This window comes from Cetorhinus maximus, chromosome 18 (assembly GCF_964194155.1).
Source record: "Cetorhinus maximus chromosome 18, sCetMax3.hap1.1, whole genome shotgun sequence".
NCBI classification, from domain to species: domain Eukaryota; kingdom Metazoa; phylum Chordata; class Chondrichthyes; order Lamniformes; family Cetorhinidae; genus Cetorhinus; species Cetorhinus maximus.
The window spans coordinates 9866204-9882820 of NC_135896.1; the positions used below are offsets into that span (position 1 = coordinate 9866204).

The 16617-nt window shown below is 42.8% G+C and overlaps 1 protein-coding gene across 2 annotated transcripts in view; it reads right to left on the minus strand.

Annotated features, from left to right (window-relative positions):
- nrxn3a (neurexin 3a) overlaps window positions 1–16617 on the minus strand; it is a 1687706-nt gene that overhangs the window by 960394 nt on the left and 710695 nt on the right. For both annotated transcript variants that reach the window (XM_078562069.1, XM_078562067.1), the window contains exon 13: window positions 13804–13977. In XM_078562069.1, coding sequence (XP_078418195.1) covers window positions 13804–13977 — 174 coding nt within the window. The remainder of the gene's footprint in view (window positions 1–13803; window positions 13978–16617) is intronic.

Below are 16617 nucleotides of genomic sequence, written 5' to 3' on the forward strand. Positions count from 1 at the left end.
TCCCTGGTGCAAAAAACACCATTTAAAAGACACCAAGTCTTAGCATAATCGTTTCTGAAATTGGAATTGATAAAATAAATTGATCTGAGTTTGCTATTTCAAGTGTTCAAAAGGAAATTTACCTGATGTTTAAGGGGACAAACTTCTAATTTTCCAAAAAAATACCTAATGGAAAAACAGTCTAGGAAGTTTCTGAGTATCAAAAAAAAAAGTTTGTTTAGGGAAGAAATAAATTGAACACGAACAAAACCTGTCAAACCCAACAATGTTATTTGAATTTGGGATAATTTTAAAAAATAGGCACAATCTAACAGATTACTTTTGTGAAAATAAAATATGTAGGGGAAAGAACAAACTAGCAAAATATGTTAATACTCGGAATCAAGTGAGAATGTTTAACTTCTGTATTAAAAATATTATGAAAACATTTTATTGGGCTGTAAAGTTTCTCCAAGGTTCATGAACGAGATAAGATAGTAACTATTGCATGTGTAAAATGGTATGAGGGAGTGATTGAGGGTGGGAGATAACGTTACAAACAAGACACAGCATCAAATGGGAATTGGAATAACTCACCTTGGATGTAGTTCAATGGAATATATCAATTTGGTATTGGCATATATTCTAGTGGAAGGAAAGTGTAGAAGAGACTAATAAATTGGCAGCTTTCTCTTGGAGATATTTGTGTCCTTGGCTATGAAGTTTTTAAAGAGTATTGAACTTGATAGCCTGGCCACCAACCGAGACATTGGGGCTGTGCAGGGGATGATAATTCTGGCAGCTTTAGTATGTTACCTACAATATATTATCAAGAAATTAGGGAAACAAACTTGTACTTTAGAAATAACTAGGCTCACTCAAAATTACTCGTGAGAAGTCAATAAGGATATTTCCTTCTCAAAACAGGGAACAGGAAGAAATAGGGACCTTTAAGAAATGGAGTTTTTTTTTAGAATTGTATAGAGCTGTCATGGATCTAGCTGGCACAGCATTTATTTCTCTCTCTCTGGAAAAAAAAAACAATTCTAAGGAGTCAAAGATAGAGATAAAGATCTCAAAAATTGCACCCCCAGCATTGAGGTCTCTGGACTCTACAAACATTCTTGAACCAATAACAGAGAGCCTTCTGGTGCCCTGCATTCCCCACTGATCTCAAGCCAGGGTGACGAACAGTGGGGGAGGTGACCACCCTGAAAGCTCACCTGTATCTATTGGCCAGAAGGGTTTGAACCGGTGATTGACCAAGGGTAAGCTACCAGCCCCCAGAAATAAAGTATATTAATGAGTGCTCAGAGACAGGGGGCAGTCCTCGACAGGCAGCCGCCTTGTTCAGATGGAAGATGGACCAGGGAAGGGTGAGGAAGATGTGGGGGGAAAGAGTTCCTTAACACTTCAGCTAGAGAGAAGAATGCTGCCATCACAAGCTACTGAGATCAACACACTCTGTGCCAACCGTCCGTTTGTCCTCTGGGATCAATGAATCGCTCTCTCAACTGTCGCGGGTCATATACTCTTCCTACCTATTTAGCTGATGCATTATATCACAACTGTTGTTCCTTAATAATCTATCTTAAAATTACTTACAAATACCCGACTGCCTATCTTAGGTAGCTGTGGTTCCCGAACCCAATATTTTACAGGCGATCTAATAAGAGGAATAGTGAACAAGGTCAGAAAGATTGTAAATGGTCTGCAAAGGAATGGGCTTACTGAAGACTTTTCTTCCCTCCACACTTTCACACATTTGTATCTTTCATATCATACTAACTTCTCCATGTTGAGTTGTTAATCATTGTCCTAAAAGATGGAGGGTAACAACTGAAGAGTCTGATTTTGTTCCAAAGAGAAACTTTGAATAAAGTTAAATAAAAGGAAATTCATTTCTAGCAGTGCATAAACCTGTGAAACAAGCAGTTAAAGTTATCTGTTTCATGGTAATTGTGTCTATTTTTATTCCACTGTGACAGGACTTGGGTCTTAATTATAAAAGCTAACGCAGTTACTTATAACTCTATTTCTATGATAATTAAGGAACTGAACATAGATATCAAACACTATTTCATTTCGTTTACTCTCCTTCAAAAATTGATTAAATTTGCAGCTACAGAGGAAGTTCTACTAAGCCCTAAGACTAACTGGCCCCACCTTGTCTAATGGACTATTATCAGTATACATTCCACAGGTATCAGTAATCTGCATGTGGCAGTCTAGATGGAAGTGTTATTGGTCAGGTTATTTAAACTGCACAGGTTGTCACAGCTCATCTCAATACTGAGCTCACACAACATTCACATACATGTCCTTTCCAACAAAGACTATTTATGACAATCTGCATTCATCTAGCAACAGAACTATTTGCTCATTAAGCCTTTGGGAGGGTATGAGATATGAGCTTTTTACAAGTCTCATTTCTTCAGTGAGAACTCCAGGATTTCTGGACCATCTGCATTCCAAGCACCTGCTTTGTTTGGGGAGAGTATAAAGACTTTTGCTTTGGACTAAGCCCAAGTTGTAACTGGCCTGACAACACTCAAAGTTTTCTGAAATAGAAAATTTTCTATTTCTAAGCACTGAAGTATCTCAGCTTGATTACTACAAAAATTGGCAAAAGGAAAGTGAAATGAAAAATGAAGGAAATTTGCGAGGAGAGGATACTCTGGCTTGAACTCGTTAGAACATTAAGCTAAAACAGAATTTTTTGTAAGTGTTTATACATCATTTGTTTCATTTAAATCTTAACAAGTGGCTAATATTAATTTACTCTTATGTAGAAATAGGCTTGCTTCAATAAATTGGTGTCCACATACAACTTGGCGAACATTACAAATTCTGCGTTAACAAGGTGCACCGGAGTTAATTTCCATTCCAGACTTCTGCATCAACCAAACTTGCACTCAGAGACAAGCGAATTAAGCTGAAAATAAAATGCACCATATTAAAAATGTCATAGTTAAGTAACAAGCTGTCAAATCTCAAATCTTCTTGTAATTGGCACAGAAATGGGGGAATATGGACGTGCAGCAAGAACGTTTCCTCTGGTTGCTGCTCAGAGTGAAACCATGGACAAGCAACAATGCTACAGAAGTAGCAAGTGTGGCAAGTTATCCCGCTGTGTGCACTGCCGTTGGGGTTTGGGTGAAATGAAATCATAAACACATTATAAATGAACAGAGGGAGCCTTCCCTCACAGCCACAAGAGAAAGCCACTCCATGCGGAGACTTCACTGATGAATAATCAGGTTCCCGTGAACAGTAAAGCTGTTTTTCCTTGGAACAACACTTGCTCCTCCATCTTCAGTCCTTTTTCAGTCTCTTGGCTTGCTGCACATTTCCCCTAGCCCACGATAGCCAGCTTCTTGTCTGAGCCAAAAATTTTTCAAAGTCTCATTTGCTCCCACTTGAAAATCAATAGCTCCTGCTAAGATTTCCAAGAAACGGAATTTGGTAATGCATAAATGAATGATTTTCTTTAAGCCATAAATCACAGAATAAAAACAAATGATGAAAACATACAAATAACAAGCATGTGAGTATTAACATACTGTGACAGGTACTAGCATAAAAGTAAGTCTACATGAAAGCAATTGACCAATGAGAGGCATTTATTGGTTTTTAACTCTGTAAACAACTCTTCGATACGGGAACTCACGACAGATTGTGAAAGGGAGTTGTAAACTGTCCTAAATTGAAGAAGAAAAGGTGACTGTTGTTTGGTGGTGAGGCCACACCCTTGGGTCTTCAGCACAAGATATCAAGTGTGCATCTTGAAATTTTCAATGGCAAGCTCTGCATGCACAATACTGGCACTGACGGCCCTCCAGAACATAATGTTCGGCCAAGCTAGAATGCAGAGTTGAGCTTCATTCAACTCCTCAGCAAATTTCATGCTTCTATGCCCCAGTGGCTGATCCTGAGTTCGGCACCGAGCTGAACTTGCACTGATACGCTACCCTCCAAGATCTCGGCACTCCACCAATTCTGGCCTCTTGCACACCCCGATTTTCATCACTCTGTCACTACTACCCAGGGCTTCAGCTGCTTCGGCCTTAAGCTCCAGAGCTCCCTCCCTAACCTCTCCATCTCGCTCCCTTCTCCTCCTTTAGGACACTCCTGAAAACCTACCACTTTGATCAAGCTTTTGGTCACCTGGCTGATATCATAGGTAGCTCTGTGTCAAATTTCTTTGATAATGGCTCCTGCGAAGTGCCTTGGGACATTTTGCTACATAAATGATGCTATATAAATGCAAGTTGTTGTTAATTGTTCATAAAACTTACTTTGCAATTCCATCAAGCAATGAGACATGTAGAAACATCTTATCAAAGTTAAAGGTCGCACTGCAACTTACTACAGCTAATAGGTGTGTACATAAGCATCGCATACCCTTATAGAGGCTCCCTCCACACAATTTTTAAGAAGTGTTGGTTTTGGAATCCTGGCGCAGACAGATGCCTCTGTTTACTTAAAGCAAAACTGAGCTGTTCCAGCTCATCACTTTTTTTTAATGTACAATTGCACTGCTGAATGTGTTAGAAGGTTCAACCCTCAAAGCAATTGACTTGCCTGTAACGATCAATTTGTGGTTTCAGACACTGCCTTCCACCACCACTTATACCAACGCTAGATGGCTTTTAAATCCTGCCTCAAGTCTCTTGTTACAGCAGCAAACAGGACAATATCATCCAAACAGATTGCGGTACCCGCTTCAGATGTCACTTAAATATATAAGGAGGGTTGGCTCAGGACACTTTCTTGCAAAAATACCCATTTTGATGTGATGTATCATGGCTGTTGAAACTTTTACACTGACGTGTACAACGTAAATCACTTACATACAACTGTCTGTAAATACCAACTGACATTAACTTGATGCCTTGTTCAATTAAGTGCTTCTCGGGTATTGAGACCTACAAGTCTGGCATTTCTTCTGTTTAATATGGAAAGTGCATGTTGATAGGTCATCTAATCCATGACTTTCACAAAAGCTAAATATTCTCAAAAGACCCCATGGATAATGGGCTCCATTATCTTGCCAATAACCCTAGCCTAACTCAATGAAGGTACTTAAGTTTGAAGAAGTATGCCAAGTGTGACTGGTTGTAGAAAGCAGAAGGACTTTAGAACAGAACCGATCATTGTTTAATTCCCTTCTATGGGAATGCACCAACAGTACAGCATAATCCAACTTTGCTTAACATTAATTGCGAAGTACACTATTTGTGCGCTGTTACAAATGTGGTAGGAGATTGTCATATGCATCGCATTTGCTCATTTCAAGCTTTCTTAATGGGAAGCTGGGTGCTTCATCGAAGTTTAAGGAAAGTGATTAAATGCAGAACAAAAGCAAGGATTTTGCTAATGTTTTTGACAACTCTTAAATACATTCATGAAGGTTGTGTGGAGAGACTTCATTCAGGACTATAAACCTTGAGGGCAACAAGTCTGTACAACGTAAGATGAATATTCTTTTATGTTCCAACCAAGTGCAATGTCAAGAAATGTATCCTCCCGAGCCTGTTCCAACATTCAATGAGATCATGGCTAATCTGCATCTTAATTCCACCAGCCACCTTCATTTTGTAACCCTTAGTACTGTCAGCTAACAATAATTTATCAGTCTCAGTTTAGATGGCTTGATAATTTTTGATAATTATACATCTGTACGTTTGGGGAAGGAGTTATAATACATTGGTGAGGTTAACAATCCATTAACAGCCTCAGAGCAGAAGTTCATTATATGGGCAACAGTCAAATTTGGATGGCCAATTTGGGCTGTTTCTCATGTTCCACTTGTGGAGCCAGTGACCACATCTTCCCTGATAATTGATAATTTGATAATTGACTCCCCCCCGCAGACTCAAGAGCTTTTTAGGGGAAGAGAGTTTCAGATTCCCATTACTCTGTGTGAAGAGGTACTTCTCGCTTTCACCCCTGAACAGTCTTAAAATTACAGCTAGGCTATTTTCCCTTGGTGTTTTGCAAGTGGCAGTTACCTTCATGCTGGGGGAGTTCTATTGAAAGCAAACCTATCACGGTCTCAGGGGAAGAAGCTTGGTGAGCACATAAGGGGGAAAGGAGTAGAAGGATATGTTGATAGAGTTAGATGAGGAGGCTCTTCTGCAGCATAAACACTAGCAAAACCATAAAATAAAAGCAAAATACTGCAAATGCTGGAAATCTTAGATAAACACAGAAAATGCTGGAAAAACTCAGCAGACCTGGAAAGAGGAACAAAGTTAACGTTTTGAGTCCATATGATTTCTTCCGAGCTAAAGAGATGTAGAAACGCGATGGATTTTATACTGTTTAAGAGGGGGTGGAGCAGTTGGAGCCAAATAGAAGGACAGGGATAGGTGGGAGCTCAGGAGAAATTTGACAAAGATGTCACGGACACAAGACAAAGTGAGTGGTAATGGTAGTGTTAAAGACTAAAGAAGGTGCTGATAGTGGCATAAAGCAGAATGTGTTAACAGCAGAACATAGAAACAAATGACAGGTAGTGTGGGGGGAGTGGCGGGGGTGGTGTGGTTGGGGGGAAAAAAATTAGATTAAAAAAGGGGTGAGGATGGAGGAGAGAATTCATGGTCCGGAGTTGTTGAACTCAATGTTAAGTCCGGAAGGCTGTAAAGTACCTAGTCGGAAGATGAGGTGCTGTTCCCCCAGTTTGCGCTGGGCTTCACTAGAACATTGCAGGAGGCCAAGAACAGACATGTGGGCATGAGAGCAGGGTGGTGTGTTGAAATAGCAAGTGACAGGGAGGTCTGGGTCATGCTTGCGGACAGACCGAAGGTGTTCCACAAAGCAGTCACACAGTCTGCATTTAGTCTCCCCAATGTAGAGGAGACTGCATTAGGAGCAGCGAATGCAGTAGACCAAATTGAAGGAGGTACAAGTGAAATGCTGCTTCACCTGAAAGGGGTGTTTGGGCCCTTGGATGGTGAGGAGGGAGGAGGCAAAGGGGCAGATGTTGCACCTTCTGCGATTGCATGTGAAGGTGCCCTGGGAAGGGGATGAGGAGTTGGGGGTGAGTGGACCAGGGTGTCACAGAGGGAAAAGTCCCTATGGAATGCTGGCGGGGGTGGTGAGAGGAAGGTGTGTTGCATGATGGCATCATGCTGGAGTTGGCAGAAATGGCGGAGGATGATCCTTTGAATGTGGAGGCTGGTGGGGTGAAATGTGAGGACAAGGGGGACCCTATCATGGTTCTGGAAGGGAGGAGAAGCGGTGAGGGCAGAAGTGCAGGAGATGGGTCGGACACGGTTGAGGGCCCCTGTCAACCACAGTGGGGAGGGACCCTCAGTTCAGGAAAAAGGAAGACACATCAGAAACGCTGTCTTGGAAGGTAGCATCATTGGAACAGATGTGATGGAGGTGGAGGATCTGGGAGAATGGGATGGAGTTCTTACAGGAAGCAGGGTTTGAGGAACTGCAGTCAAGGTAGCTGTGGGAGTCAGTGGGCTTGTAGTGAATATTGGTGGACAATCTACCACCAGAAATGGAGACAGAGAGGTGAAGGATGGGAAGGGAAGTGTCGGAGATGGACCGTGTGAAGGTGAGAGAGCAAAACCCTGTTGGGCTGAATGTTTCTGTGCTATAAATTCCACATCATTTTATGTATTTCATGAACTGAAGTATTACAAGGTGCAAAGAGACATGGCAGAAAGTTCTGCAGCCAATGGAGACTTGCCATCATCCCAGTTAAAACCACCAAGCATTATCTGCTGATCCAGGGACATCTGTCCGACAATGAAGACAGGGAACTGGTTCTGTGGCAAGAGCATTGACAGCCCAAACTGTGCTAGAGAGAGACTGTATGGTCAGTGGCAGTAAAGCTCCTAGTGCACTCAACGGGCAGAATCTTGTGCCCTCTCCTATGGCGAGTTTGGTGTGGGGGGGCATTTAATCAGGTGGGGGGGGACAGTGTTAGGGGACACCGCCATCTTCCTGTCTCTGCCCTGATGAAGTCCTTGGCGGGAAGGCCTTCCTGTCCCACTGCCAATTGAGGCCCTTAAGTGGCCAACTTGTGCCCACCTTAGGACCTCATCCCATCGCTGCTTTACCCATGGCAGGCGGGGAGCTCGCCAGGCAGGAAGCACAAGCTAACCTGGGTGGGGTTACTTCCAGGCTCCTAGGAAAGTGGCCCTCGTTCAAAAGCACTCAGTGCCTGATTGAGGGACACAGTTTTGCTATGGGAGGGCCTGCTGAGAGCCACTCCCTCCCCCACGATGCCATCACTCGCCTCTGGCCTGGGATCCAGCGACGATCCCAGGCCTAGGGTGGGTGTCATAGTGGCAGCAGCCACCGTCTCCCTGGTGACGCTGTTCAGGAGATTGACCTCCGAATGGCTGGCAGCTCTGGAGGTGGAACTTCTGCCCCCGGGGCCCTTGAACCCAGGGAAGGCCCGCTGCTGGCCTGTCAAGTGCCTGAGTGGAACCGGATGCATCCGGCCTTCCTGGAAAGAGGTGATGCGGGGGTCTCACTGGTTCTCTAACTGGCATGAGACCTCCACAAGACTTCGCCTAACTTCTTTGTATCTGTTGTATGTTCAGTAGGTCTCATGAAGAGGTTCTGAGTCTTGTATGGTTGAACATTAATGTTTATTGATAACGCACAGCTATGTGCTTAGAGTATAGCCCAAGCTATCAGCTAATTCCATGCTTATTTCTACACAGGTCTCTGTCCAGTTCAAAACTGACTCTAGTCTCAGGTTATGTTTCGCTTTACATCATGCTCTGGGTGGCACTGTTCCCCACTCCCACATTAACACTTGGTATGCCAGAGACCCTTATACTACAGTATCCATTCCTTACAGACTAGCATGGAGGTCACGTTCAATATTATTTAATATACAGCTCTCAGGTATAACAAGTGACTTAAATTGGCATAGCCAGAAACTTCACCTCCTTTGCTGCTGCCTAGAAACTATAGCATTATATGGCTATCCAACAATGTCAACACTAGACGTTACTGTTCCTTCTCTAGAACCATCTTGCACCATCAGTTACTATCCTTCACTTGTGTTCTGTGATTCGCCCAGTTTTACCTTCCCAAGCTGCACTCTCCAGAATGGCCATAGATGTCCAGTTGCTTGCAAAGGTTAGATGAGAGCAAAGAAGGTCACTACGACAGAATCAGAGAATCTTACAGCACATTGTCCCTGTGCGAAAATCATGGACACTACAGATCAGTTTTATTTTCTGGATGTAATCATAGAACGATACAGCAGAGAATGGGATCCGACCTTTGAAATAACCATCCAATTATTTCACACTCTCCTGCCACAGCTCTTGTTGTGATGGAGCTCTCACAATGGTGTTAAGTAGAGAATTCCAGGACACTGACTCAACAACGCTAAAGGTAAGACAGACTATATATAAGTCAAGGTAGCCTGTGATTTCAAAGGTTGCAAAAAAGGGGGCTTTGTCAAAATCAACGAATTGCTGCACTGCATCCTGCAGGTATTACATCCTGCAACGACAGTGCACTAGTGATGAAGGGAGTGGGTCCTAAATCCAGCGGAGGGGCAGTGAATAGCTCTGTACTCAATGCTGCTAAGCTTCATGAGTGCACCCATCCAAGCGAGTGTTTTGTGTTCTACAACACTCTTGACGTGAGCCTTTCAGATGGTGGAGAGGCTTTGAGGGATCAGGGAGTCATTGCAAAGTACCCAGTGTCTGCGCTGCACTTGTAGCTGGTCCAGCCAATTCTGGTCAACAGAGACCACCAGGGTGCTGATGGTAGGTGACTCGATTATGGCAGCATCATTGAAAGTTGGAGGGCAATGTTTGAGCTTAGTCTTCAAGATGTTTTTTGCCTGGCACTTCTATGGTGAGAACATGACCTGCCACTTGTCCAACCAAGTCTTGACAGGATTTGTTCCTGCAATAAACTGGCATGGCTTGCTTCATTACCAGGAGGAGTTGTGAGTGGAGCTAAGCACTGTGAAATCTTCAGCAATCTCCTACCCTTATGATGGCTGGGAGGTCACTCATGAAGCAGCTGAAGATGTTCGGGATAAGGATGGCTGCCTGAGGAATTCTTGCAGCGATGTTCTGGGTTGTGACGAATGGCCAACAACAACAACCACCTTTGTGTGACGCGTGTGTCCATAAACTGGAGACTAACTCTGGCAGAACCCAAGCTAAGCATTGGTGAGCAGATAACTGCTGAGTCAGTGTTACTTGATGGCACTATTGATGGCTGCGGCCATCACTTTTACCAACAACTGGAAGGAGGTGAACGTCCAGCTTATATTGATCCTGTTTTGTTGTGACAGGGCGCAGGTGGATAATCCTGCACATAGTTGGGTGGATACTGGTGTCAAGGCTATAGTGGAAGAGCTTGGCTAGAATGGTAGTTAGCTCTGGTGTACAGATTTTCAACAGGACACACACCATGCTGTCTATCCCCGTAAGCTTTGCTACGACCTGTGCGCACTGAGCTGTTTCAGAACCCTGCCTACTTTCAAGGTCTCCCGCCATCTTCCCTAATGCTTCGGCTCGGCATTGAGCCCGGTGTTGTGCAATGGGCAGTAACCTAGCTAAAATGGTCTTGCCCTTCCCTCAAAGAAATGAAAGACCTGCCATATATTGTCATGTTTGCTGTCAGGGTAGCAGGGAGATGTGATATTATATCGCTAGTCAGTAAACTGGGTCTATTTTTACAGAGCTCAAAACTAGCTCACCATTAACACATGGCAAAAATGAAACCACCGCACTAGAAGATGACTCAAAAACTTTCCTACTAAAACAATTCGATTCAAATGCATATTCTTCAATACAAACACTTTCACGGTGAGTATAGCTTTAATAAAAATACTTTATCAAGGAGAAACTAGCTTTAAAATCGTGTTTCCAACTTGGTTTTCCAATGCTCCAATTCTACTTCAGAGTTATGAATTAAACCGGACGTCCGTGTCACTGTTGTTAATAACAAGCTTAACTTCTTCATCCCCTCTTAAAAATATAACTTTCACTGTACATAACTCATCATGTGGCAAGGGGATTGTGCATTCACAAGGGGCAACAACTCATTCACATCTCCTCCTGGTTGAAGGAGGATGCAAAGTGGTGACATTAAAGCAAAATTACAACAAAAGAAAAAGCTATCAGATCAAACAAGTAAACAGATTAAGTAAAAACGGATAAAATGGAATCACGTTTGCCTCAATTAATGTTGTTATCCAGTCAATTAATGAACTAACATTGTATAATATTCCCGAATACCCATCCAAGGTAAGGCAGAGTCCATCATTGTAATGCAAGCACAATTCCAGCCTGTATTGTACTTTGCAGGTTCCTTTGCAGCTTTCGATATATGTCTAACTACTAGCATACCTCGTCTAATGAACCTACAAAGAGACACGGGGTTGCTTTAGTGTCATTGAGTGAAAATCCTAACAAAATAATAAACAACTAAAACATAAAACACAAAATAAACTTTTCAATCTAAATAATAACACTATCACCTGTCCCCATAATGCATGGTAGTCTCTGCGATGCCCACCTGTCAAGGAAGGCCTCAAGTATACTGGGGACATCCGTTGCTCTCTCTCTCCAGGGCCACCCAGGCACAGGCGATGTCGCAGACGAGAGGTGGGCAGAGCCAGGGCAACCTATATCCCCAGCCACCCCCACCCCCCAACTTGGGGCCCCTGGATGGCCACCTGTAGCTGACTGACAATGGTGGTAGGGCATTTGCGATCCATGAAAGGGCAAAGAGTTGACACTTTGCTTTTGTGTCCCAGTGCCACAGCAGGGTATCCTCAGATGAACCTTATGGTTGGTTCTGAATCTAGACGCCAATGCAAGAGCATTCAGCCAGTCACAACCCTACGTTTTATTAAAACCAAACGATGGAATAAGAGTACAGGTACTTGATTCTGAAAAGCAATCTTTTGGTCCTACGTGTATTATGTACACTTGACTTTCAGACGCCTTTGGCTGGTCAAGAACCTATTCCGTTCTCACTTTGATGCAATTGCTGGCTAACATGTCTGATCTAATGACGGGGTTGCCGTTGACATACAGTACAAATTTATTGTACAGTCATCATGCATTTCATTCAAAGTCAAATGCAAAACGTAGAAAATAAATAATGCAAATTTTAAATAATTGTATCAAATATTAAAATATTATGTGAAACTCCATAGTTCCAGAGACAGAATATTGATCATCTCGCATTAAAATCGACTCGTACAGTTACTGAACAGTTTTAAATAAGCTGTAAAAAATGTTAGTGATATTTAATACTGCTGCCTTATAATAAAATGTTAATAAATTATATAAAGTCTCTTCTCATGTGAATTAAGAGATCTCAGGAAAGGCTGTGGCAGTGTACAAAAATAAATCGCAAAGCCATTATGAAAATGTGCTGGTTTTTTTCCCCTCTGACATAGCTGATAAATTAATCCTTCTCTTTTTATTTCTCCTTCAACTTTCACAGATGAGATCAGATGGCACCTGCACAACGCAATAAAGAAAATAATAAAAAATGACTATATTTATCTCTTCTTGTTATCCAATATTGGAATCAGAGATGTACAAGGAAATTGCTTTTATGAAGAAGGAAGGTAACTTCAATTTCAACCAATGATGCCAAATGTATCTTGCCTCGCTCAAACCTTTTGTCGGGAAACTAAGACGGGAAGGAAGGTCGGAAATGAAGAAATTAAAATGAAATGAATTGATTTGATTAAAAACAAAAGCACTTCAACCAGGAGTAAAAAGTGGAGCGTTTTTTTGCCTCTGGATGATTCTAGAGATGGCTCCGTAGAAATTCAAATCTTGGCACATTCTTATTCCCAACCACCCCACCCCTCCCTTTCCCCACCCACTCCCTCATACCAAAGTCATGGCGGGAAGCAGGTTTACAGATGCCAGCAACCATCACCTCACACAGCCATTTTTTCACACCAGTCCAGGTAATGAGTGTCAGCCCCCTATTTGAACCTTGGTGTTAATCATGGCCAAATTGGCCCTCGTTTGAAATCTGCAACATACACAAATCACTGGCTGATGATCAGGGACAGGAATCCCATCTCTAGCCATGGCCATTACCCAGTCACTTCCACTGCCATCCCACCACCCAACCTAACGCCGAGGAGGTGACGCAGTCAATAGTACGCACCCCAACTGCTACTGTGGCCAAAATTAACTTGGCAAAGATTGGGAACTTGTGGTCCAGAAGGCCAAGTGATATAATGCTCTGTGATACAACACAGAGGGAGTCCATTCAGCCCATCCAGCCCATGCTGGTTGTTTGAAAGAGCTATCAAATTGGTCCCACTCCTACGCTCTATGCAGTTTTTCTTTAAGCACAATAGGCAATTGCAGAAGGCCATATATGTACTTCTAAAGCATTTAGTTTCTTGTTGATGGACTCCAATAAAGCTCAAGATGTGCCATGATCATACAAATGCATCATACCTTGAGTGACAGGAGCAAAATAAAAATTCCTTAAACAAATAAGATCATGATAGGCAGGGTTTGTTGTTTTGATAAATAATATATTTACTCTTTTACAACGTACATGTGTAAGTCCAAAAATAAAGGAGCACTCTCACGCCTGTTGTTACACACAAGAAAAGTCGATTAGATATACAAGTTTGGCATTGGTTCTACAGCGGACGCTTAACTAATCAAACGGACAGGTCCAGTGGTGCACAAATGATTACAATGGAAGACACTGTGATGACGGTTAGCAAAATGGAAAGTTTCTCAGATGGAATCATGTATAGGTGTGGGTTTGAGCTACTGTTCGAGTTGATGAGAGAGCCTGAACTAGAGTTGCTAAAGCGTGTACCTTCACATCCACGTTCAATTTGCCCACTCCGATGTAGTGCATCGTGAATCAGGTCCGGCAGCTTTCCATTGAGGTCTACAGATGCCAAGCAACCCTGAAACCCATCTCTGGAGGCAACAAGTTTCGGCAGGTTGTTGTACATGCCTTGGGCCAGCCCAGCAATGTATAGGACACCTGGTTAGACAAAGACAATAGAAATAAAAAGGACTTTGTTTTAAGCAGCAAACTCTACCACAATACAATAATCTTCGAAGCATGGGTAATTGTGTTCCAAAGCACATAACTTAATGTCACTGGTCTAGTTGAGCCAGAGGCTAAGACTAATGCCCTGGGGGCATGGGTTCAAATCCCACAATGACAGCTGCTGGAATTGAAGTTCAATTAATAAATCTGGAATATAAAACTAGCCTCATTAATGTTAACCATGACAACTATCATCGATTGTTGTAAAAACACATCTGGTTCAGTAATGCCCTTTAGGGAAGGAAATCTGCCATCTTTATCTGGTCTGGCCTACATTTGACTGCAAATCCACAGCAATGTGGTTGACTCGTGACTGCCCCCTGAAATGGCCTAGCAAGCTGCTCAGTTGAAGGGCAATTAGGGATGGGCGACAAATGCTGGCCTTGTTAGCGAGGCCCACCTTCCATGAAAGAATAAAGAAAATGAAATTTGCCTTAGGTATCTGCTAGGTGTCACATTTATTAGCATGTCTTCTTTTCCAGGGCTTTTTTTGGTCTTTTAGTATTATTTTAGTGCCGTGAGCAGTGTGTTCTCCAGGCACAATTAACAGGGTAATTACCACACCAACTCCCTTCTGACCAGTAGTGATGTCATGATATGCAGCCTACTATACACCTCCTGGCTTCCCAAAACCTGTTCAACATCTACAAGGCACAAGTTCAAGAGTGTGATGGAATACTCTTTCGTTGCTGAGATGAATGCAGCACCAATAACACTCAAAAAGCCCGACACCATCCAGGATGAAACAACCCGCTTGATTGGCATCCTGTCCACCCAGTGATGCACAATAGCAGCAGTGTATACCATCTACAAGGTCACTACAGCAACTTGTCAAGGCTTCTTCAACAGCACCTTCCAAGCCCATGACCTCTATCACCTAGAAGTCCAAGGGCAGCATGATCATGGGAACACCACCACCTGGAAGTTGCTCTCCAAGCCACTCACCATCCTGACTTGGAAATATATCGCCGTTCCTTCATGGGCGCTGGGTCAAAATCCTAGAACCCCCTCCCTAAGAGCACTGTGGGTGTACCTACACCACATGGGTGTTCAATAACACAGCTCACCGACACCTTCTTAAGGGCAATTAGGTTTGGGGTAGGGATGGTTGGCCTTGCTAGCGATGCTCACATCCCATGAAAAATATTTTTAAAAATATTTATTAACTGGCTAAGCTATCGGGGAACCCAGCATGCCATTGGCTGGAATCGCTGGAGCTTATTCAGTTTTACTGGCCCAGTATGTTAGCAATGGAAACATGGAAATGACAACGTTTGTTTAACTCCACCGCTGTCTTGTTTCTTTAACTAACTTGTCTGAGCATTCCCAGTATCACAGCAAAGCTGAAAAATATTGTTCCTTATCCATGTCAAATTTTTAACCGTGCTTTTGTCCTTCTAATTTCTCAGGCAGTATCACCTTCTTATCTCTAGTCAAGTGGAAGTGTATGTCTACAGCATGACACAGTGAAGGTGCCTCTGCATTATTATTTTGCAACTGACTACACACTGCTCACGGCAGTAAAATAGTACTGATGAGGCACTGATTAGCCGGTCACTATTCTTTTGACCAGCTGATCAGTGCCTCGCGTTCGCAAACATTAGTCTCTGAAAGAATTGCTGAAAAATTCCCACAAGTGGGCTTTCTATCTCCCCAAGAAAGATCGCGCACTCTCTCTTAATTACCCAAGACTGTTGAAACTATTGACATGTTGGTAACAGCCAAGGATAATTTGCACACCCAAACATGTCAAGGGCTGTTGCTAGGGTTTAACTGAGCTGTTCGCCAATTTAGAACACTTATCAGCTAGAAGTCTAGTTGGGCAAAACCTAACCATTTGCAATATTGGTTTGTACAGTTATCTGGGACCAAAAGAGGAGAATTGCAGCCCTCTCCAGCTCCTATCAACGATTTAGTTTGGATAGCCAATCATTAATAACATCCTGCAGTACTGCTGATCTGTATGCTTCAGGTATGAGATTACAACCTTGCAAAGTGAATTCATTCCCTTCTAATCTTCCATTTCTCAGCACATCACCTATTCAACTCCTAAAAAAAAATCAGCTTACAATTCGGAATAAAAGTACTGGATATTGGAATCAGGCAGGGAAGTGGGGTTGTGGTAGAAGATGAGCCATGATCTCATTGAATGGTGGAGCAGGCTTGAGGAGCAATAGGCCTACTCCAGCTCCTATTCCTCATGCTCTCATTGTGTTTTAACGTTTGTGGCTCCATGTACTTTTGAGTACAGCGTTACATGTTTGATTGTTGTAACAGATTAACTTTCTACCTCAACCATTTTTCAGTCTAAGGATAGAGTATTTGCAATTTCTAGCTGCAGAGGCACCTGAAGCGTTGGTTGAAAACAAGAGTCCAAAACACACCGTGCACAATCCCACGACCAAAGAAAGCTGCTTTGGGACGAGAATGTCTGTGAATCATTTCACAAGTGACTTTGGCTAATCGGGAACGGTTATGATAGAGCCTGACACATACGTGGTTGATAAAACTATCGTCTATTTGTAGGAAAATTCCAACATAGTAAAGGACAATCCTCTGCCCTTTCGTTAA